The 25,119-nt window shown below is 36.6% G+C and overlaps 1 protein-coding gene across 34 annotated transcripts in view; it reads left to right on the top strand.

The window, feature by feature from the left end:
- NRXN1 (neurexin 1) overlaps window positions 1-25,119 on the top strand; it is a 1,133,918-nt gene that overhangs the window by 1,060,301 nt on the left and 48,498 nt on the right. The window contains exon 1 of one of the 34 annotated variants that reach the window (XM_045446035.1): window positions 17,947-18,123. The exons of 32 other annotated variants lie outside the window; for them this stretch is intronic. In XM_045446035.1, the coding sequence (XP_045301991.1) occupies window positions 18,091-18,123 (33 nt within the window). In that variant the 5' untranslated portion in view covers window positions 17,947-18,090. Of the gene's footprint in view, window positions 1-17,946; window positions 18,124-25,119 lie in introns of those variants that run through there. One more of the 34 variants, XM_045446034.1, reaches the window with a different exon arrangement.

Genomic DNA, 25,119 nt, shown 5'->3' with positions numbered 1-25,119 from the left:
AAATGAGTTTCATGTCTTGACTTCACAGATTTGACAGATGTTACCACCCTCTTCAATCACTGCAAGAAATGTGTATCCTTAGCTATAAGAAATCCAAAGGTGCGAAGGAGATTGGAAAGAATGATCATTTTCTCTCCCTTCCCCGGGTGTTTTCATGTTACCCAGGAATGTTTCAGTCATTCTTTTGAGTTGGGTGAAATTATGAGAACTACACATAAATATGTCGATATTTCATTCTCCTGCAGCTTTGGATGTGAGACAGCAGAATGACAGAATCCTGGTTTTTCTTTTTTTTTTTTTTTTTACACTTCAGTGATTTTTCCATGGAGCTATGAGCAGAGCAAAAGAAAACTGCTAACCTGTTCATTAACTTCTAGAAATTCACTCTCACCTTTTGCCTTACACAAAATAGAGTAGCTTGTGGTTTGCTCATATTGTCAAATAATTGTGAGTGAGCATGACCGGAGGAGGGAGTCATGATAATAGTTGTGAGGTTGCCTCTGAGCCTTGGGATGACCACATCCTATCTTTGTTTCCTTGAAGTAGTTCCCTTAGCTGGGATGATTTACATAACTTGAAGTGGCCGTAGGTAGGTTGTGATGTTTGTATTTTTCCCAACAGCTCTCACCTGTGTAGTTTAAGTATACTATAAACTTCAAGAATGTAAGTGGGTTGAACACAGCAAATAATTTTGACTAATCTGCTATTGTACTAGGTGTGATATTATCTGTGGATTGAAGCTACTTCTCTAGGGCCTTACAAGGACATTCCCAAACTAAATGTCTTGAGCAGATTGTTTTTGTCTTCTTATAGGTCCTATTGCTCCATACATGTCAATAGACAAAGAAATAAACCTCTTGCTTATATACTCTATACCCGATGCTGCCTTCACATAGTAATATTTTGAACTGTTGGGTCCCATCATAAGAAAGCATGTTGAAGAGGCCCAGGCTTCTCTGCTGGAGTCATCATCCCACTGGGAAAAAAGTCTGGGCTCCAGCTATGAGCCTCCATAGGTATTAATGAGGAGTGCCCCCATACTATGCTTCATTACTGCTTCCTGAGGGACTCCTCTTGTGAGAGAAAAGAAAGGAGCCCAGTGTGATTCTGGAGAAGCAGTTGTTTATTTCCCATACTTAATTATCCAGCTGCTATATTGTTCCTGAGATAATTCTCTTTGGGTACAAGGCAGGAAATTAGATAATGCCATCTGATGGGTGTATGAGTTTCAAAGTTTGCCTTGAGGTGGCAAATATAATCACAGCCAGTTTTTCTAGGACTTATACCTTGATATAAGCAAATAGACCATTTGTGTGAGTTAAGAAGGTAAGGTTAGATACCCTGTGTGTAGGGAGAATGTTCAGAATCTGTGAGATTTTTATCTGTAATGATGAATAATTATCTATTATTTTTCTGTTTTTTTAATTTCTCCAAAACTGTTTATTTTCTGCATGTATTTACTAAGTAGGAGACATATACTTAGTACTTATTTATGACAACATTACCTTGATTAAGTTGTTCTGTCTAGACATGGGTTATCTTACACTTCACTGCCACTGAATTACCTACAAATCAATAGAGAGAATTATGAACAAAACCTCAAATGTAAGTTAATAAATGTGACAGTTATGAAGCTTGCTACTTGTGCCAAATATGTGCCACAGCATAGATTCTTTCATTCAACACCCAGTGCCATCTGTGAATCAGGATTTAAGAATGATATGATGAATAAGATTATCACTGACGTCAAGAACCCAAGAACTGGTAAAATTGTCCTTAATTCATTCCTTCCTGCTCCTCACCTCTCAAATTAGCCCATCAGTGAGTCCCATAACACTGACCTCATACAGTCTCTTCTGCACATCTCCACCACCACTGCCTCACAGCAAGCAACTGTCATCTCTTGCCTACACTGCAAAACCTTCTTGCATCTCAGCTCCTCATCTATGCTGCAGCCCCACAAAACATTCTCCATTGACCATACAAATGATCTTTTATTTATTTTTTTTAACTTTGTTAATGTTTATTTATTTTTGAGAGACAGAGAGAGACAGAGCGGCAGTGGGGGAGGGACAGAGAGAGAGGGAGACACAGAATCCGAAGCAGGCTCCCAGGCTCTGAGCTATCAGCACAGAGCCTGACACAGGGCTCAAACCAATGAACTGTGAGATCATGACCTGAGCCAAAGTCGGACGCTTAACCAACTGATCCACCCAGGCGCCTCATATAAATGATCTTTTAAACATACAAATAAAATTATGTCATTATTCTGCTCTTAATACCCATTGACTTCCCATTACACTTAGAATAAGGTCTCAGTTTCCTTCCTCTCCCATCTGGATGTCTCTTCTGCCTTCTCACTTTCTTACACTGACAGCGCTTGGGTCATACTATCTTTCTTTTGTCCCTCAGATGCTACAAACTCTTTCCAACCTTAGGTCGGTGGCGTAGTTGTTCCCTGGAACATGAATACTCTCTCCCCAGGTAGTTAGTTATATTCTAGCTTCTTCTGATTTTTCCAGTCTAAGAAACTTTCTATGAATACCCAATACAAGGGGGCCCTTTCTTTACTCTGTTCTATCACCCTTTGACTTTTAAACACTGTTTGTTTTTTTGTTTGTTTATTACTTGGTCGATTGGATGAATGGTAGAGAAGAGCTACTCCTGATACGTGGGAACTTGTCTAACCCATACAGTGAAGCTTCAGTGTCATTAGAAGCTGGCCTGGTGCTCACAGGTAGACTGTGTCATTTGCCTGTTGAATAGAAACAGTTTCACAGAACAGTAACATGAGATTAAGTCACTCTTGAGACCATAATCTGCTGAAGCAAAACAAGGTCATATCATTATTTTGTTTAGGAAAAAAAATAAATAAATAAGGGTTCCTGGGTAGCTCAGCCAGTTGAGCGTCTGTCCTCGGCTCAGGTCATGATCTCACGGTTTGTGAGTTTGAGCCCTGCGTTGGGCTCTGTGCTGACAGCTCAGAGCTTGGAGTCTGCTTTGTCTCCCTCCTCTGCCTCTCTGTCCCTCCCCCACTTGTGCACACAAGCCCTCTCTCTCTCCTTCTCTCCCCCCAAAATAAATAAATAAACTTTTAAAAAATGATAAAACCAAGGTCACTGTAAAATCCACAAAAATATTAAACCATCTCTTGGTTAAAATGAGTAACTATTACTTTTTTGTGAATCATAGCTTTATCCTCACTCTCGTCTGCTCTTGTTATAGATAAGATTTATTGAGATGCCCAATCAATCACAGAATTCCTCTACTTCTTGACAGGCTCCTATCCAGAACAAAGTCCCGCTTTCTTAAACTCTGCCCCAAACCACCTAATAAAGCCCAAACTCTTTAATAAGTCTTGCCTAATATCACCTTACTGAGAAGCTCCATGGTTCCTCATGTATGTACTATCCCTTGCTACAACAATTAATAAACCCAACTTGTTCAACTAAAATTATATTCCTAGTGGTATCTGACTAGATGGCATCGACAGTGGTTTGTTAGTTGGTCTTGGTTTTTTGACTTTTTCTAACTACAATATGAACTCCTTTGGAGCAAGGGTCTTGTTGTCTTATTCTCTATTGTATCCAGAATCTTTAATAGGTTTGCCATTTCATAGACCCAACACATATTTGTTGAATTACTTACTTGATCTTTTTTATATAGAGGTTTAATAAGCCTTGGACAGTGATTTTTACATACAGATCCTTGGTCCCAAGGTTGAATTTGATGGGTTGTAACGTGAACCACAAGTGCAAGTGCTTTATGTGCTTTATATAGGCAAATGGCACACAAACCATTGAACTTGGATTTTCACAATGCAAGTAAGGGCTACCTACCAGCTTGTTAAAATTTAAATAATCTTAGCATTCATAAACTCAGACTAGCATACAATTACAGTAACTTAAAATTTAAACTGAATAACCTAGAGTCTGGATTCGATATTCTGCTGGACAGTGTTTCAAAGCATCCACTGCACCTGAACAGGTATTAGGAATTCCTACATGACTTCTGTTGGATAGTTTTCAGTTGATGCCAGTTTTGCTTTTTAAATTAATCTTTCGTACGTTTGGTTTCAGCATTTGCAATTTAGTGTAATTGGCATTTTTGTTATTGTTGTTAACTGTTGTAATGACACATAATTACATCAACTAACATTTGTCAATTAACTAGAATTTCAGACATTTATGTTTTAAAGTTCAAATATTAATCATCCATAAATCTCCCCCTACTCCTTGCTTCCCAAATTTACTTGTATGATGACACTTCAACACAATTTTAAGTGTTGAACAGGTATGATAGGCAGGCTTTGGAGTTCTTTTCCTACCTAAGTGGGCTAAGAACAAAATTAGTTAAGGGTAAAATAATGGAGAGAACTCTATTTGCTGAGCCACTAAACATTGAGGCTTCATGCTTTATGGTTCACCCATGAGTGTAAATAATGAAGAACTCTCTGAAAGTAAAAGACAACTAGCATATTTCCTGTCCAAGACTTAGGACAAAGGAAAAGTCAACGCAGAAGGATGAATCCTCTTTTTATTTCCTAATCCCAGCAACTATTTTATCTACCCAGATTTTAGGAGAAAAGAGCCTTTTATTTTTTCTCCCAAGGATGTGCTGCTTTTATTATAGAATAGTCAAAACAGTTATCTGATTACTAAGGCAATGGCAGGCACTAAGCCTCTCTCCTTGGGTTTTCCCAGATTTGGAGATAATAGAATGATTTTGTAAGAATCAAAGAAATTATTTATTATGTAATAGAGCATTTAATTTAAGAGGACTGTTTCAATTTTTAATATATATTTTGCCAAACATCCCACTCTGCAATAATTCAGCAGGGATAAACATATAACTGTTTCATTTCTGAGTTACTATGTGGGTGTCTCTCAAAGGACCCGATTTTGAAGAAGAACAAATAAAAATAATAATGATATTTGTTGCTTATTTTTTCTTTTCATTCATACAGGTGTGAAACTCTAGCTTTTAATCAACAAACTGACATTTCTTTCCATGCTATTTGCTTTGAATTTTTTTATAATTATGAAACTAAAACTAAATATACAAATTGGTTAAACCTTGAAATATTGTCTGCCTGATGTGTTAGGACAATTTTTACAGGGAAAAGAAATTTAATAATTTCTCTAGATTTCTAGCTTCTTATGTCATATTTCTCTTTTAAAAGCACAGGTGCTGCCCAGGAAAACACGTTTGTTGCATCTGGAATAAACACAAATCAAAGTAGCTACTATTTTACATAATGGGCTCATAATTTGACAAACTGTATGAATGCTACCACAGGACATATTTTAAAGTCATTAAATGTAGAAAGATATTTGCACCCAGATGTCTTCCATTAAGCCAGATATTTAAAAGATTTGTAAAAATGTGAAGCAATGCTACACTTTTCAATTTTTTTTAAACAGTCATTTCTTTAAATGTTAAATTATTTTGAGAGAGAGAGAGAGAGCCCAAGCAGGGGAGGGGCAGAGAGAGAGAGAGGGAGAGAGAGAGAATGCCGAGCAGGTTCTGCACTGTCAGTGTAGAGCCTGGTGTGGGGCTTGATCTCACAACCTGTGAGATTATGACCTAAGCCAAAATCAGGAGTTGGCTGTTTACCTGACTGAGCCACCCAGGAACTTCTAAATAGTCATTTTTTAGATGTATGTTATTTATATTAACATGTGATGGATTTATTTTTGTTATTTTTTTTATTTTATTTTGGAGAGAGACAAAGCACAAGCAGTGGGAAAGGCAGAGGGAGATAAAGAGAGAATCTTAAGCAGGCTCTATGCTCAGCACAAAGTCCAACCTGGGGCTTAGTCCCATGACTGAGTGATGAAATGTGATTCATGACCTGTGATGAAATCAAGAATCGGAAACTCAACCGACTGAGCCACCCAGGCACCCCTGTTTTTGTTATTTTTTTTTTAATTAATTTATTTTTGAGAGAAAGAGCAAGCCTGAGCAGGGAGAAGCAGAGAGAGAGGGAGAGAAAACTCCAAGCAGGCTCTGAACTGTCTGTGCAGAGTCCAATACAGGACTCAAACCCACAAGCCGTGAGAGCATGACCTGAGCCAAAATCAAGAGTTGCTTAACTGAGTGAGCCACCCAGGTGGCCCTATTTGTGTTATTTTAAAATGAGTTAAATGGGGCGCCTGGGTGGCTCAGTCGGTTGAGCGGCCGACTTGGGCTCAGGTCACGATCTCTCGGTCCGTGAGTTCGAGCCCCGCGTCGGGCTCTGTGCTGACAGCTCAGAGCCTGGAGCCTGTTTCGTATGTTTCGTATTCTGTGTCTCCCTCTCTCTGACCCTCCCCCATTCATGCTCTGTCTCTCTCTGTCTCAAAAATAAATAAACGTTAAAAAAATTTTTTTAGGGGCGCCTGGGTGGCGTAGTCGGTTAAGCGTCCGACTTCAGCCAGGTCACGATCTTGCGGTCCGTGAGTTCGAGCCCCGCATCAGGCTCTGGGCTGATGGCTCAGAGCCTGGAGCCTGTTTCCGATTCTGTGTTTCCCTCTCTCTCTGCCCCTCCCCCGTTCATGTTCTGTCTCTCTCTGTCCCAAAAATAAATAAAACGTTGAAAAAAAAAATTTAAAAAAAAATTTTTTTAATGAGTTAATTAATATTTAAACTTTTTTTTTACTTTCAATTTGTAATCAAGCAAATATTCATAGATATTATCTATATACACAGAAGATTTTTGGAGTCTTTAATGATTTTTAAATGTGAAAAGAGTTCCTGAGGCTAAAAAGTATAAGAAATGCCATTTTAGAGAAATGCCAGATTACTTATCATGACCATATGTGCTGTGTGTCTTCTGGGGTTCTAGAAAATGTATCACTTTATTTAGGTCCAAGTAACATATTATTAAGCAAACATATTTTCAAACTGTCCATAATTCATGATACTAGGTCTTTTTATTCTTTCATGGTGGTGGTCTCTAGAACCTAATATGTTTTCTTCACAAAGTGAATGGGTTTTTGATTTTCTAATATCAAATATCATCCTTGATATTAGGATGATTCTGTCTGCTTTAGCTATGTTTTAAGCAATCTATTAATAATCATGATTTAACTTCTAAAGTGAATGTGAATATTTTGTTTTAAATAATAAGCAGAGTAGATTCAAGATTCTCTGAGGTAACAATACCCTCACTCACTTGCCTCTTTAGGAAACGAGAAAGAATAAGGCCATAGCCAGCCTGCTGGGTATATGCCTGGGCGTGTGTCACACCTGTGAATTCCATTCGTCATGCTTGTCAGCGTGGACATGAAGTTGAGCATCTCTAAGGCAGTTAGTGTCGCATTTATGGAAGTGACGAAATGCAGCTCACACCAATGATTCCATTGGTTTTGACTGATCAAACTGGAGTCCGCATATAATTGACAATTGAAATAAAGCCTAGCATTGTCCAGAATGGGCAAAATCTAGTACACTGTAGAACAAAATGTAGCATCTTTCCCAGGCTTTGCATGAATCTGTACATAATTCGAAAAATTCTAAAAACAATATTTACCTTGCCAGAGCTTTTGGCCTTTATTAAATACAGAACACTAATTGTTTCCATAGTGAGTGAGCCGTGTCAAAAATCAGACTTGAAATAGTCGTTGCAGTGCCTAGCAGCAACTTCTTCATGTTACTAGTTAATGATGATTGCTACTATTTATTGACCACTGAATATATGCCAGTTTTCCTAAGTGTTACATATTCTCTCACTTATACCTTATGGGAAATCTCAAAAGCTTTGTATTGCCATTTTTCTCATTTTATGGCTAAAGACGCTGGGACTTAGAGAGGTTGAGCTAACTAAGTGATCTAAGCCCCGAAGTTAGGTCATGAAACCAGATCTGTCTGATTTCAGTGTCTATGCTTTTACCACTAAGATACTATCTTCCATGTGGCCACATATTACATGCATTTGATTGGCCAAAGGGATTCATTCCCTTTATTTCATAGGCAAGGACACTGAAGCATAGGCAGATTAAGTGGCTTGTACAAAATCACAGGTTAAGAAACAAAGTCCATATCCCCTCACTTTGTTCCTAGGTGGCCATGTGGAACTCAGTACAGCATATGGACCCTGAAGTCATCCTTTGTCCCTGAACTTTCAGAATGTTTACTATGTAATATAGTTTCTGTGCCATTTGGCTTTGGCATTCTGTGCCAAGATACTGTGTTAGAGTGAGTGAGTGTGTGTGTGTGTGTGTGTGTGTGTGTGTGTGTGTGTGCACGCGCACGTGCCCGTGTGTCTGTGTCTGTGTGTGTGTTCTTGGTGATGGGATCTTTTTTTTCTTCTGTATTTCCCACATTTTTTTTTACCTAGTTAGAGTGTAATCTTTATTAGTTGACTGATTGAATGGTTAGTGAGTGAATGGGCCATTATTTTACTTTCCTGGGTATAACTTCTAGAAACTGCCAAGAGCTACCAGGTAGGAAGGAAAAGAGCAGCCCCCTCCATCTGCCGCTAATTTCAATAAGAGTCTTCAGATATTATTTATTTTTCATATTTAATTATTCATATTCAGAAAGAAATGTTTCTTTTGCCAGCAAAGTTGTTTGTTTTAAAATCACCAGTCTGGTTTATACTGTTTATTTAAATGCTCATTTTCTCAGTTTGATTCAGTAACAAAATTCAGCAAGGTCTAATGATTTCATTAGAATGAGGGCTAAAATGTGACTCAAAATATGTGGGTACTGACTGTGGTGCTTCCACTTGCTAGAAACGTTTCTATGCTTTAGATTTCTTATTTTTCAAGTTTTAATTATGATATACTTCCTTCTATTTCTTACCAGGTTTTGGTAAGGATAAAATGAGTTAATTCACAGCATCATGGCAGCAAGGACCCAGAAGTAGATCAGTAAAAATATAAAACTATAGACCTACAAAATAGTTAAATATAAAAAAAAATTATAAATATTACAAAACCTACAGTAATACAAATGCTCTTAGGACTGGGTGGTTTATAACAGAGTTAGTGAAAGAAGGCCTTTTTACCTAGAGATACAGGAAGAGGCTTGGGTTTGTGTATCACATTGACCTATTCATTCATTCATTCATTCATTCGTTCATTCCTCATTTACTTAACAAGCATTTATTGAATGCGTAATAGATGCCCAGCCCTGTGCTAGAGGTTAAGATTCCAATGATGAAGTAGACAGAAGCTCAACCATGGTGTTACTAATAATCTAAGAAGAAGAAAAAAAAAACATATATCCAAACTACAACAAACATAAAATCATTTGATAAGTGCTAAACTTGGTATTATTACAAAGTACTATGGGAACACAGTGGAAATAATGACTAACTCTGCCTAGGGGCTTTGGGAAGTCTGCAAGAAAGAGTAGCATTTGAGCTTGGTACAAAACAATGTGTAGGAGTTTACCAGAATTTTTTTTTTAAATGGGAAAAGGGCACCTCTAGATAGAAAAAACATGTTCACACCAGTGAAGATGTAATAGAACATAGCATGCTGGAGACAATGTGAAAATTAGAACAAGTCTTTTGAAAAGTACTTTGGCAGATTGTTTCAAGATCTATAAAAACACTTATGTCTTTAGACCAATAATCCCACTTATGGGAATTTATCTTATAAAAAAATACAAAGGAAGAAAAGGGTTATTTACAATAGCAGAAATATAAAATTGAGATGGATCCATTATCCAAAAACTACAGAATAGTCATGTAATTATAATGTACCATTTTGACTATTCTGTTATTGTTAGAATGATAATATTCTAAGTCAAAGTGGAAAATGTATAGGCCATCATATTAAATTATGAAACACTAAATTGTTTCTTTATTATATGTATTTAAAATTATGTGTGTGTACAGATAAGAAATGGAAAAGAATGTGAAATGAAATCAAAACAATAACAACAGCATTAACAACAAAAAGTTTTGTGAAGGTGGTGCTATGTGAATTGATGTTTTTTAATAGATTTACTTTGTTATGGTCCTATCATTTACGAATTCAACTCATGGTCATTGACTGTTTCCCATGTGCTAAAAGCATTGCTCAGTTCTCCAGTTGAAAAGATAAAGGAGCTTATTATTTATATGTATGTATTTTTATTTTAAAGAAAAGCACTTTTATATTTCCATGCCTTTGCTAAAATAATTAACTCTACCATTTTCAAGACCCAAGTTGAATGCAGCATCTTAAAAAAGGGACCTTTTCAGAATCTCTCCATCCCATCATTCTTAATCTCTCTCTACATTTTTCAGACTTCTGTCCCTCAAAATGAAAGACGTGCTTTAGGAGTTGAATTGGATAATTCAGTATGTCCAAGGAGGTGTCATAGTGGGCAGGGGTGGATCCACATAAGTCTGTTTCTCAAAGTAAGATCTAAAACAGCCTGCCTCAAAATCACTTGAAGCACATGATAAGCATGCAGTTTTTCACTCTCACCACTAGAAATTATAATTAAGTAGATCAGGGTGGGTCCAGAAAATTAGCATTTTTAACTAGCACTCTAATTTTTAGGCATCTTATATTTGGAAACCATTGCTACAAAATATTGAATCTACATGAAATAATTGCATCTGCCTACCAGAATGTTATTGTGTAACATTATATTTATATGAGTGACCAGTTGAGAATTTCTCTGTTCACTGATTTTCTAATAATGTTATGTTCAATCCAAGATGAGCTTTGTTTCCAGCTTAGGTTTCACAATTTTCTTAATGGAAAATATTCATTATTTTTTAAAAAATGTGTGTTTATTTATTTTGAGAGAGAGAGAGAGAATGAATCCCAAGCAACTCCTTACTGTCAGCATCAAGCCTGAGGAGGGGCTTGAACTTGCCAAATGTGAGATCATGACCTTAGCTAAAATCAAGAGTTGGACGCTCAACCAGTTAAGCCACCCAGGCATCCTACTTATTCACTCTTGATCAGTAAAAATGTGTGGGTTTTTTTTGTTTGTTTGTTTTTGGTTTTTTTGATCCACGTGCTTCTGTGCATGCATAGGATTATGGAGTCATTTGTAAGCTTCTTGTAGATATCTCTTCTAAAGTTCTTTTTTAATATTATTTATTTATGGGAGACCTCTGAGAAATAGAGTGCAAGCAGGGGAGGAACAGAGAGAGAGGAAGACACAGAATCTGAAGCAGGGTCCAGGCTCCGAGCTCCGAGCACCGAGCTCCGAGCTCCGAGCTCTCAGCACAGAGCCTGACATGGGGCTCGAAACCACTAAATGCAGGATCATGACCTGGCCGAAGTTGGATGCCTGACCCACTGAGCCACCCAGGTGCCCCATATAGATATCTCTTCTAAGTCATTCTTGGTGCTTAAGATATCATCGTATGGTCCATAATCAAGGAGTGGATGAGCAGGGATAAAGGAGACTTACATTTGATAATATCTGGTAAGCTGTGTTCACTAAAAAGCAAAAGATTTTCACAGTCCATTAAAGTACCTCAACTATTTAAAAGGTTTTGTGTTCTTTTTTTCTCTAGTCCTTTTTTTTTCTTCCTTCCTTCCTCCTTTCCTTTCCTTCCTTCCTTCTTTCCTTATACTTCCTGCCTCTTAACAGACTTGACCATGGACTGAGTATGGCTTTTTTGCTTAATGCTTTTCATCAATCAGCCGCCAAAAATATTTGGTCACTGATGGCTGTTTGGTGAAAGGCATTGTCCTACTCACAGTATCCTGAAAGAATCAGTTCCTTTTTAACATTGTCCTTCAGCACTTGAGTTTGGATCAAAATGAACAATTAGTCATTCTTCTATCAAAAATTTTTAAAATGTATAATATGTCAAAAATTTCAGAAAAATCTTTAAAACGAGGAGTTAGGGACTAGCAGTATAAATCCCAATGAGATAAATCTGAAAAGAGTATGCTTTAGTATTATTACCCTTTGACCTTAAACTGGCCAGCCTAGAAGCCAGCTGGGAGAAAAACAGTAAGAGAAAATTTCTGTACAGTGTGTGCTCGCTTCATCTTCATGAATCATTGTTGTGCATGAAATGGGCTGGGATTTCTTTCTGGGTGGATTTATTGTCTTAAACAATTGGGGAAACTTTGCTATGATTTTAGTGGATTCTGATCTCTTATAGAAAAGGTCTAGAGGTCTCTAGATAGGTCTCTAGAAGTCTAGAGAGCCATCCTAAGGAAACTCTCTCAATACAAATGAATTCTTAGGATATGTAAAAAGAGCCTGCTTGTATAGCTGCACGTTCATGGTTTCTAATTGCTGCAATGTGGTAGGGACCAAAACAGCCAAGTGCCTTAAATAATTCTGACTGTAAAAGGGTCATTCTATTCTCCAAAATGTTACTAATTGCATATTTCTTCTGTGCACATTAATCTTTCTCACTCCAAAATATTTTCAACTAAAATATCTTTACATTGTAAAGTCCAACCTGGGAAACTGTCTCTTACTGGATGTCTCTAAAGTATCTGTATTTTTTTATTGTCTGCTGTGGTGCTTCTCTCTGTTCCAATGTCTCACTTGTTGAATATTACTCGTAATACTTTTTTTTTTTTTTTATTTTACACCTTAAAAAAAAAAGCTTCCTATTTCCATTCATTGGAAATTCTGTTGACATGACTTTTCTGGAAGAAGAATTCTCAACTTGTACTCCAAAATGATCTTCAGGTTCTTATATTATGGAGGTGGGATGCTTATTTACAGTGCAGACTTTCAGGACCCATCTAAGTCCAAGACAGAATTACTCTCTGGGGAAGGGCCCAGAAACTTGGGTATTTAGCATGTTTCCTTGTTGGTTCTTATGCAGAGTAAACATACCAAACAACTACTCTGTAGCACCAAGGTTACTTCTGATTTGGGAAGAACATTTGATAGGTAGTCAGTAGACTTTCAGTTGCTAGTTTCATGGGTCTAGATGTCATTTAATCCTTCTGAGTCTCAATTTCTTTTATTTTTAACATTAGTATAATAAATTTTAGAGTACAGTGTTATCAAAAAGATTACATGAGGCATTGGTTTTTGTGTTTTTACTGTTTAAAAAGCAAACGTACCTAGAGAAATAACCAGTGTAGAAGAAAAAACCCCCACAAGAACAGAATAGCAGAAAAAAATAAGATTTAGAATATATGAAATTTTACTTATTTTGACATTAATTCACTTCCTACCTTTGATGTGTACCTGCATATATTAAAGTTATAGTGAACTGAAGTTGAGTGGTGCTCTATGTCCTGAAACTAAGACTGCCATTTATAAGGAGAAAAAGCAAAAACAATAAAAATTTTAAACTAAAATAATCCACTATGATTTTCTACCATTTCTATCTGTTCCCTTTTCTTAAAAAATGTAAATGGTCCAGAAGTTTCCCCACATATATTCTCTCACAACTAGCTTACTTCCTGACATATGTCTTTTAAAAGTCAGCCAGGCATCCTACTTCCCATTCATCATAACTGTGGTGCAAATACAGACAAGAGAATTTGATTAAAAAAAAAAAAAAAAAAAGCCTTCAGCAGTCACGCATAAATCTTCTGAAGGAGGAGACTCAAAGTTTCTCCTTTTGTGTTTCATATCCTAGAAATGCTCATGGGAGGATCATACTCTTTCTTGGATAACCCAAGCTTTCAATGCCTTAATCTAGGATCATGGGGTGAGCTGGGAGGAGTCTTTGAAGCCATCCTTGTCTCTTATTTGACATCATTTTTCCTTTCCTCTAAGTCTTACTCTGGTTGATAATTATGGTGATTTTTGAAAGCATCTTGAAACTTGCCAGTGTCATGTTCACTCACTGACTAGACTGGGAAGAATTCTACTGTCATTTAATTCAAGCCAAGTTATTTAACCTCTCTGCATCAAAATCCTTCATCTGTAAAATGAAGGAGTTTGTCTATGCAAACTATAAAGTTGTAAAAATCTAGCTAAGGAGATTTATGACATGCAGTGTTCTCTTACACCACACATTATGTGATGGTATCTGTAGATCTGTGGCTCTTTTTTACTTATCTCTTTCTTTTCTCCCTCCCTCCTCTGTCTGTCTCTGTCTCTATCTCTGTCTCTGTCTCTCTCTCTCTCTCTCTCTCTCTCTCTCTCTCTCTCTCTCTCATCTGCTGTCTCACAATATTTTCTGGGCAAAAGGAGCATTAATTTGACCTAAAACTGCTCCAATGTCCTAGTCATCCAGGTGGCTTTGTGTCTCAGCTCTGCTGCCCTGACCCCGAATGCCACAGGCTTGGCCAAGTGTGGAAATCAGCATGACAGGAGTCACAGAGAAAGTGCCTGAAGCTGTCCTGAGAATTCTGTTCCCAGAAACCTTGTCTGTGGGTAGAAATGACCAGGTGGGGCCTGGAGACCAGGGCTGCAGTGTTTCTAGGGGATGCAGTGTAGCTTGGCCTCATCTGTGAACTGTGATGTGGGATGGTCTGAGATAGCAATTTGTCCACTTGCTTGTTCACACGTACACCTTCGTGGACTATGAAGTAGCCGACAATGGTAAATAGCCTAAGAAGTATAACTTGAGGGTCAGGAAAACCCCTTCCCCTTCACATAGTCTCCAAATAGCCCTCTTGGGATCCCTGTAAATACTACCTTTTATGGCCACACCTGTAAAGATCCAAACATGAGGAGGAGTAAGGACCTCAAGTCTTTTGTATTGTTTAGTTCATTGGGATTAATTTCTCAGACCCTTTGTTTAAATTAAAAACAAAACTATGAAAAGTGGAATATAAAACCCATCAACAGCATTTGAAAAAGATCCTAATGTTTTGCCAACACATTTGTTGCCAACAGGCTTCCGGGTCACCACCCTAGGAGTGTTTCTCTTACCTCCTTTTCCCGATTCCTGTTTCTTCTTCCTCATGACTTCTTAACTATGGAGGGATCCAGGGCCTGGCCCTCAGTTCTCTCTTCACCTAAACTTTCTTCCTCACCACTTCATAATATACACCTCACAGTAAAGAATACTTTTTGTTTTAAACCTCTTTGTAAATAAGGTAGAAAAGTCTAATATTTAGAACACGGTTTCTCAGTCTCACTATTGACATTTAGAGACAGATAAATCTTTGTTGTAGGGGCTGTGCATTGGAGGGTGCTTATCAGCATCTTTGCCACCACCCACTCTAGATGCTCGTAGCACCGCCCCAGCTGTGACAACTAGAAATATTTCCAAACACGGTCAAATGTCTCCTTGTGGACCAAATTACCCCCCACCTCATAAGCTACTGTTTTAGTGTAACTTTGTGTAGAACACAAAAATCCTTTAATAATGCAAATTATAAGCCTTTGACTCAATTTAGCCAATTCAATATTTTTTTAATGTTTATATCTCTTAAAGTACTAGGAATCTGAACAACAGCCACAAAAGAGTGAACAGTGGAATCTATAAGCCAAGTTCTGTCTCTTGGATAAAAGAAGCTTGGGCCAAGTAGGAAGCACAAGAAAATGGATTTTGTTTTGTCTTTAGCCCTACACCACTATTGGTAAAACAAACAAACAAAAAAACAAAAACAAACAAAAAACAATGAAACAAAAAAACAACACATTACTTTGCCTCTAAAGCAGCAGTAAACAATATCCTACATTAAAATTCATGGTTAGCTCTGCCACTTCTTGCTAATTGCATCCTGCTGAGAAAACTAAGGCTTGGAAGGGTTAATATGCCCAAGTTCTGCTAATTAGCCAAATCATTTACTTCTCAGTCCTTCATGTTCTCTAAGAATCAGAGATAATTTAGGTGAATTGTCACTGCATATTGTAAAGCTCTTAGCGCCTGTAAGTTTGTATTGTTATAGGCATTAAGAGATGAAAGAACTGAAAGTTTAATATGGTTTGGGGAGGTCTTCAGCTAAGATTGCTAGAACCTGTCTCTGGCAGCTCCCTTCTTGCCCACACCTACCCTATTAACATGAAAAAAGCAAGCCACACTCCCTTCTCTCTCCTCTCCTTTCCCCTTAACACTTTTGCTCAAATATCTACGAGCCACATTCTTCTAAGCCTAAATGAATGTAGATGCCATCATTTTAATTAATTAATTTTGAATTAGAAAAGTAATACATAAATTGGATAAAAAGCATATAAAACGGTACCTATGCCTCGGTCTCACCTTTGAACCCAGCTCTGCTCCTCAGATTTAACCACTATTAACTGATGTTTTAGGTCTTTTTGGAAATTTCCTCTGCATATGCAACTATATTTCATGTGTGTAAATGTGTGTGTATGTGTGTATATAAACTTTAAACAATTTAAAAAATTGCACCTTTGATTTTTGTGTAAATAACATTATATCTTAGAGATCTCTTCATATAAGTATGTTTGAATTTGCCACATTATATTTTACAGCTGCAGAGTATCTCTACTGTAAGACTCTACCATAATCTATCTAATCAGTTTATTATTGATGACTAGATAGTTTCTACTTTTGGCTATTGCAATACTGCAATGAGTAGGTTTGATGATGCTTTATTACTGTAGTTTTCTTTTTGATGAGAAGTGTTCTGGGCCTTATTTTTTTTTTTCCTTTAAAAAAATAAAGTTTGATTATTGAGGATTATGTTATTATTGAATAAGTAGGCTAAATAGAATGAGCACAAAACAATATGCATTTTAAAAAATTTGAAAAATGCTTTATTATTTCCTGATAGTCAATATTGAATAAGGGTGGATAGATATTTGCAGAAAACTTGGCAGGGTTCAGTGTTTCAAGAATGTGTTTAAAAAATAGCTCCCAAGACAAAATGAGTTTTGGAATTTCAGCATTCTAAAGTTCAGTGACAATTTACTTATGATGGCACATCTATCAGTATTTATTCTCAGATTTTTTTTCAGTAGTGTTGGGTCACTCTAAAGGAATTAATCCTTGAAAATGTATGGGTATAATTAAAACTGGGCAATGAGGAACAATAAAGAGAAGTGCCCTGGGTACTTTTTCTATTATTCCTGAAGATTCTTCATTGTTTCTTTTGAGGTTTTTTTTTCTTGTTCTTTTTAATCTCCATGATATTGCCATTTGAAAAATACTGTGGTCTCATCACTTATAACCTTACCTGTCAGACTGGATACAATCATCTCAGTTACCTTGAAGAACTGTGCAACATATCTGTTATTGCACAATGATCACTGGAAGCAGATGTATTGGGGTATATAGTTCCATATGGTATTCCAGATGTGTGGATCCTTTGCTTACCAAAGAATTATTTTAAATTTCAGAGGAAAGACCAAAAAAAATGAGTCCATATTTCCATCACTGGATAACACATTTGTTCTTCTGGCTTTAGGAAATGAAATGTACATTTGGTGGTGGGTTTTTGTTGTTGTTGTTGTTGGTTTTATTTTTAATGATTGATAAAATGGCATATTTATTGGGATTTAAATCGTCTTTAAAGAGGAACAGTTCTAATTGGCAGAAAAGCATAATAAGGTACTTCTGATTGTTGCATCATTGCCTTTACAAAATCATCCCATAAAAATACTCATTATAAACTTGGCATTCAAGAAAAAAGTCATTCATTAACTTGGGAATAAAATTATAATTACAATTATAAAGCTTTGCGGCGATCCTGTTAGGAGGGTTGCATGCTAATTGCACAGTTTAAGCTTCTAATTTAATATTAGGTGAAAACATGATAATCATCTGAAGGGAAGCACATAGGAGTTTAAGGGTTGGGATGTTAAAAAAAAGTTTCCCTTCTGTTTTGCGATCGCATTGGATTAGAAAGCAATATAGAGAAAATTCTCTGCGCATGAAAAAAAGGTCTTTATTTGGGTCGCATTTAGAGGGATGTCCGTTCTTCTATGCAGTCACAGCCAGGGAGTAAATTCAACAATAGCAGCGATGCTTACTTTTTGAGCAGGGCGCGGGCTGGGCTGTGTACCAACAGCCTCGTCAACTGCAGACGGAACTGCAGCATCCCTTCCTGCAGTAGGGTGTCAGCCATTGGTTCCTCGGTGACACGTGACTGATAGAGCCTTTTCTGTGTCTTTTCTCGCCCATCTGTGTGCAGGGCACTGATAGGCCAGGCTGATGCGCAGGCAATTTATCATCTTGATCTCCCACTGAGTCAGGGAGCTCTCCTGTCACCAGTATTGATTTCAGAGGATGGACTAAATTTCCTAGGATTTCCATTAAGAATTAAGAAAAAAGCTCTAAGCACGCAGGGTAGCCAGACAGACATGGATATGAGATGGCACTGTGAAAACTCGCAGGTAGCTTCTTCTCTCACAGCCGGTGCTCAGCACAGCTTAGAACTGCAGCATGCAGGGTTTAAGATACCAGAAGGCTAAGAACAATAATAATGAAAATAAGAATAAACTCTCTTGGATAAACTAATTTTAAGATTTATGTTACAATATTTATTTTTGGAGATTGCATGTCAAATTTATGCACGCTCTATATGAAATATAGAAACGATGCTTTAAATCTTTTAATGTCCTTAAACCCTGAGCATGATTGCTTCTAGTTTTGTTTGCTGCTTTTTGGGAGCTTCAGAGGTTTTTTAGCATGCTTGTGGCAAAAACAACCAAAAATTGTGTGTGTGTGTGTGTATATATATATATATATATGTATATATATATATATATATGTATTAAGTTGGTTCAAGTAAAAGCATGAATAAAAGCTGCTTTCAATACTTGCCAGACTGCTTTATTATCGTTAATGACTTGGTGATATTTTTGCCTAAATATGCTTAGATTCTGACCATGCATGCTTTTTGCGGCAAGTGGGTTTTCGTTGAGAATTTGTAAAGCTGGAATGTCTGAATTAAATATATGTTTGGTACAACAGAAAATGTATTAGTGGTCAACGATTAATCCTGATTAACTAATGGAAATATTTCATGATGGTAAGATTTAAGTAACATTTATTTACACTGGTTACTTCTTTCTGAAAAAAAAAAAATGCATGTCTGGGATTAATGAAAGTGTTTATATTTTTGAAATATAAATATTGATTATTTCAAAGATAGTAAGATTTTAATTTTTAAAAATGCATCAAGGTAAAAAATTTCAAAAGTATATATATATATATATATTTTTTTTTTATTTTAGCCTATGAAATGATTCTAAACCTGCTGTTTGTGTATGCAAGAGATCATGTGCATGTTCATGTGTGTGTGACTTCTTTGGGGAATTGTTTGATACCCTCTTGGCTAGTCCTTATTCTTGTGAAGAGGGAAAAAGCCCTGGCATTCATATATTTCCTGGGCCCATGGGAATTAGAGCCAGCAGAAGCAAGAGTAGGGCCAGATGGGATTGGCATGCTTGGCAGTGAGTACAGACAATAGGTGGGGGCGGAGCAGATGGAGAACAGAAGGAATTGCATATCAGAAAAGGGGAGCCGGGAGGGGAAGAGCGGGCTTGATAGTGAAGGAAGCCTGCCCTCTCTTTTCAAGGGAACTCCTGACTGCATCTTCCTTTAATTATGAGATACAATGTCATGTCTGTTGTAACAAATATTTTTCATTAAATTAGGGAAGGAATCATCGAGTAGGGAAGGAATCTTATGAATAGAAGTTGCTTCACCAGATTATAAATGATGTGTTGTCTATTGGTTGTTGTTTGTAACCTTTTTCTCTTTGCCGTGTTCAGGAAAAGTAGGAGCAAAATTAAAATTAAACTATTGTATTATTTGGGTTGGTGGTATCTAGATATAAATGTGGCAGTAACTACTAAAATTATATGAATCACCTTAGATGATTCAATCATCTCTAGGGGTTGGTGACTTTTTCCCTAAGTAAGCTTTTGATTCTGAAAATATTAAGAGCCCATGCTGACTAATCTACTATTATTTTACTTCTAGCTTATAAATAGAGGTTCATTTCTAGAATAACTTTGAATGTTTTATTTAAGTATTTGTTTATTTTTTTTTTTTTTAGGAAGCTTGGGATCTTTATTACCAATGTTTAATTCAAATTCTGAAATGAAATTTATCTCTCAGAATTCTCTGTCAAGCTTTCTGTCACCCAAATGCCCAGAGAACTGTGCAGTCTTTGCCCAGGAAGGTCAAAGGGCTGGGGAAAAAGTGAAAATCAATTTACTTCTGAATTCTATAATTTTAATAATTCTTACAAAATTTTAAGGTGATCTTGGACACAGTTTCCAGTCCTGAGTGCAAATGAACTTGACCAAAATCATGCTGCCAAAATATACCAATAAAACACAAATTTTAAAAGTTTTAAATATACATCTTTTGATCCATGGGTCACCCACAGCTCACTCAATCATTTGATTAGTGGACCTTGCATATGGAGAGAATTACCATTTTCCAAGTGAACTTTTGCCATGTTGCATATTTCTCTTGACTTACCCTTTGGACCTTGGCTTGAATCAAGGTCCTGGATAAGAGAATGAAAACTTTACCTTTGACATCTTGAGGTATTCAAGATAATTTACTCAGATCACTTATATTAATTTCCCCAGAGTTGAAGAATTGAGCCAGTTTCTTATACTTTATGCAATCCTTTTCCTCCTTGCCCTTCTCTTAGAAATTAATGAAAGAGTCCACTAAGCAACAAAATGTTCCTCACTTGGCAAATTCTGTCCAATGTTTTTAGAAAGAAATAGAGCCTGAAGACAGAATATTGGATAGGTATTTGTAATTTTGAGGGTTGACTGGTGTTCCCTAAGTAAGATGACCTAGTGTTAAAGAAGAAATGTTTTCACTGATTTGCCCAATCAAGTTTGCATAATAGGCTAAAAACCATGTAATCCTTACAGGCAAAGTGGAATGAAACTAGAGGAGCCCTGAAGTGGTATTAAATGTCTGGTCAAAATAGTATTTGGGCTCAACTGCCAAGCAAATTTCTCACCAAGACATTAACCAGGGAAATGCTTACATATTTACATAGTAATTAGTGATGTAGCATTGCATATTAAGGATGTTTTGGGTAGTTATGATGAAATGTTACTGTCTGTGTGCCTTCCATATGCTCCTTTAATTTACGAAATGTGCTCATCCCACAGCATCTGGGTGCATTTATAAACTACAAGTGCAATCAATTAACTATATGATGGATGCAGTAGGCAGAATGCTAATTGATGGGAAAAGCCCTCTTGGCTTATACTTTGTAGTTTTCAAATGGGAGGGGGAAAAAAACATGTAGCCAAGGACTTTCAGCCATTGTCTATATTAAGTTTAAATGTTTTAAGAACTAAGCTTACTCTGCCCATTTGGAAATAGTTCATTTGAAACAAGACTTTTTCCCAGGCAAAATTAGTCGCTTTTAATTCCAGTATATGAGCACTAGCAAACTTCATAGGTGAACTGTATTAGTGGATATTTAATTGTCCTTAGACCAAGTGGTGCCTTTTATTATTTAGTCTTTTTCATTTCCCATTTTCCCTACTTCCAGTCTTTTATTTCTCTGCTGCTTTACCTGTCACTTGTGGATTCAAATGCTATTTGCTCCAGACCTCAATTTTACTACACAATAAGCTGTATACAAATTCAGCAGTATAATGACACCAAATTTGGCTTTATACATTTTTGTGTGTATTTAGGCTTTCGATATCTTTGACTTCTACTAAGATTACCATATTGACCTTCAAAGATTGGTTTTACTTTCTGCTATTGTATTTTCATTTACTTGACAATTGGTATTTGAATCTCCTGAAGACTCCCTTGCCTCATCACTCTGGCACAGAAAATGGAGCCAAACACAGTAATATCTAGTAGAAGAGCAATTTCCAGTATACAGAATAATTAGGAAAAGCCATAGACAAGTATAAACTGATGGATATCTCTAGTTTCCCTTAGCAAATGAAGACAGTAATATATGAGATATCTTCAATTTTTGTGTCATAAATGATGAGTGGTTATCACCATACATTCCCATTTGCTTCTCAAATTTTTTTCCGTTTTTTGAATTCACTTGATTAAGCATTAGTAACTATCTCAGAACTATTTTCCAAAATTAGTTATATGCTTTTCTTTTCATTGTTGTGGTATATGTCTGTATGTGTATGTGTGTGTGTGTGTGTGTGTGTGTGTGTATACACACATACATACACACACATACACATACATATATATACACATACACATACATATATATAATTATGTCTGTATGTGTATGTGTGTGTGTGTGTGTGTGTGTGTGTGTGTATATACACACACACACACATACATATATATAATTATTTTTTTAATTCCAGTATAATTAACATGCAGTGTTATATTGGTTTCAGATGCACAATATAATGATTCACCAATTCTAAACATTACTCAGTGCTCATCACGATAAGTGTACTCTTTTTTTTTTTAATTTATTTTGAGAGTTTGCAAGTGGGGGAGGGGCAGTGAGAGAATCCCAAGCAGACTCCACACTGTCAGTGCAGAGCCCTATGTGGGGCTCGATCTCATGAACCATGAGATCATGACCTGAGCTGAAATCAAGAGCTGGACGCTCAACCAACTGAGCCACCCAGGAACCTCTAAATAAGTGTACTCTTAATGCCCTTCACCTGTTCCACACATCCCTCCTCCCAACTTACCCTCTGGCAACCACCAGTTTGTTCTCTATATTTAACAGTCTGTTTTTGGTTTGTCTCTTTCCTGATTTGTTTCTTAAATTCCACATTTCACATATGAGTACAATTATATGGTATTTGTCTTTCTTAAACTGACTTACTTCACTTAGCATTATACCCTATAGATCTATCCATGTTGTTGAAAATTGCAAGGTTTCAATCTTTTTATAGCCAAGTAATATTCCATTGTATGTATTTGTGTTGTGTATATATATATATATATATATGTGTGTGTGTGTGTGTGTGTGTGTATTATGAATATATACATATATGTTGTGGTATATATTTTTTGAAACTACATGTGAAATAACAATGTAATTATTTTTTTAATTTAAAAAAATTTTTTAAGGTTATTCATTTTTCAGAGACAGAGAAACAGAGCGTGAGCGGGGGAGGGACAGAGAGAGAGGGAGACACAGAATCCAAAACAGGCTCCAGGCTCTGAGCTGTCAGCACAGAGTCCGATGCGGGGCTCAAACTCACAGACTGTGAGATCATTACCTGAGCTGAAGTCGGACGTTTAACCGACTGCGCCACCCAGGTGCCCCTGTAATTATTTTTTTTAAGTTAGTGGGTTTTTTGTTGTTGTTGTTGTTTTTAGGGTTTTTTTTGTTTGTTTTTTACTTGAGAGAGAAAGAGAATGTGAGCTGGGGAGAGGGCAGAGGGAGAAAGAGAGAATCTTAACAGGTTCCATGCTCAATGCATAGCCTGATCGAGTGGGGGTCGACCCCATGACCCTGGGATCATGATCTGTTAGGAAATCAAGAGTCAGACGCTCAACCGACTAAACCATCCAGGCACCCCTGTAATTATTTTTGTGTTAACAGAGAGGGTCAAATACTTTTCTTACTATTTTCCCACAACTATAATATAATGATGAGTGACTTGACTATTATCTTAGGGAACCAAAAGAAATCAGTCTCCTAAAGAAATTAGTCCTAAAGTCTGCATGTTCTCATCTTTGTTTCCACTGCTTTTTTAATTAAAACATAATGGGGTTTGTAGGATACCACAATCTTGATTCTCAGACTTTTGACCAAAAATATGATTACATAAATTCACAGCCTAGATTTACTGGTAACTTCATGGATAAAGTGGGGGTTTAATGCTATGGAAAAATGTCTCCACCTGTGTGATCTCTTCACATTTTTCCAACTGAAAACTCTACTACAGCTTCAAAGACCATGCCTTCCCAGTCAATTGTCCAGTGAAGTGAATTTGCTTCTAATGAAAAAATATTATATATACAAAAATATAGATTATATATGTAAATACTATGTATATATAATAAAGTATGTACCATAGGTACAAAACTAAAACTATCTTTATGACTTCAAAATATGACTATGTTATTGTCAGATCAATATTGCATAGAGTTTTGATGTTTTTTAAAAGCACTTCATTTTGGAGTTGCATAGGTATCAATTCTAAATTACTCGTGTGTGAACTGTCTACACAGTGGGTCACCCTGCACGACTAGATCTGCTTTCTAGACCACTTACCCTCCCATTGGCTTAAAAATCATTTTTTTCAAGTACATAGCATGACTTCTCTTAATTAGCACAGGTAGACTTGAGTGGATCATCTATTCATTAGGTTTATAGTAGAAGTACAATATTTTCAGAGTTGAGTGTAGTGTGTGTGTGTGTGTGAATATGTATGTCTGTATAAAACACTGGTAAATATTTAGCTGCTAATAGGTTTAAAGGATACATATAACTAACTAGAAATTTCAGGAAAAACAGCTACTCTCGGGTCTGCCAACAGTTTTCTTAGCCTTCAAGAAGTGTATTATCTCTTTCCAGAATATTGGCAATTATAATATATAAGCAATTATGTGTTTTTTGTACATTTGATAGTTAAAATCTGTTAAGATATCTATTGATCTATGTATATAGATATATATAGATCAATCGATATATAGATATATATAGGTATTAATTTATCTATACCAAAACTCTGCTAGATATGGTGGTTGACTCAAAGGAAATTCAGATATTTCTTGTCTTAAAAGTCCAGTTGAAGAGTCTACAAAAATGCATATAAAACCAAAGTACTGAAAGCTGACCTATTTTACCCTATAGTATCAATTAATGAAAATATATTTGCTGCACATCTGCCATATACTTGATGGTAGCTTAGAGATAGGAGAGGTCACTATGGGTTAAGTAGATACATAGAAGTTGTTCTGTTCTATGTCCCTTGTGTTTGTTTCAGCAGCCCTAGTTATGCAGTCACAAAATAGAAAGTAACACAAAATCAGGTCAAATCAGGTCAGCGACACATCCCATCACACCAGTACCAGCCTCTGAAGTGGTGTCTAATGCAACAAGGGTATTGGAAACAAGCAAGGTTCCAAGTAGCATGTCTCAAAATCAGTCAAGGTGGTTGTTTCCTGTTCTACATGTTCTCAGGGAAACATATGGATTTATTAAAAGCCAGTTTTTATGCCTTGTGAGTAATAAAAGTAAATGCAAAACTTGTATAACTTTTGGGACGCCTGGGGGTTCAGTCAGTTAAGTGTCTGACTTCTGCTCAGGTCATGATCTGTGGCTCATGAGTTTGAGCCCTGCATCTGGCTCTGTGCTGAGGTGAAAGCCTGGAGCCTGCTTCAGATTCTGTGTCTCTTCCTCTCTCTGCCCCTCCCCTGCTCACACTCTTTCTCTCTTGCTC

This window comes from Leopardus geoffroyi, chromosome A3 (genome assembly GCF_018350155.1).
Source record: "Leopardus geoffroyi isolate Oge1 chromosome A3, O.geoffroyi_Oge1_pat1.0, whole genome shotgun sequence".
Classification (NCBI taxonomy): Eukaryota; Metazoa; Chordata; class Mammalia; order Carnivora; family Felidae; genus Leopardus; species Leopardus geoffroyi.
Note: the sequence above shows the minus strand (reverse complement) of the source record. Positions and strands in the feature narration are given on the sequence as shown.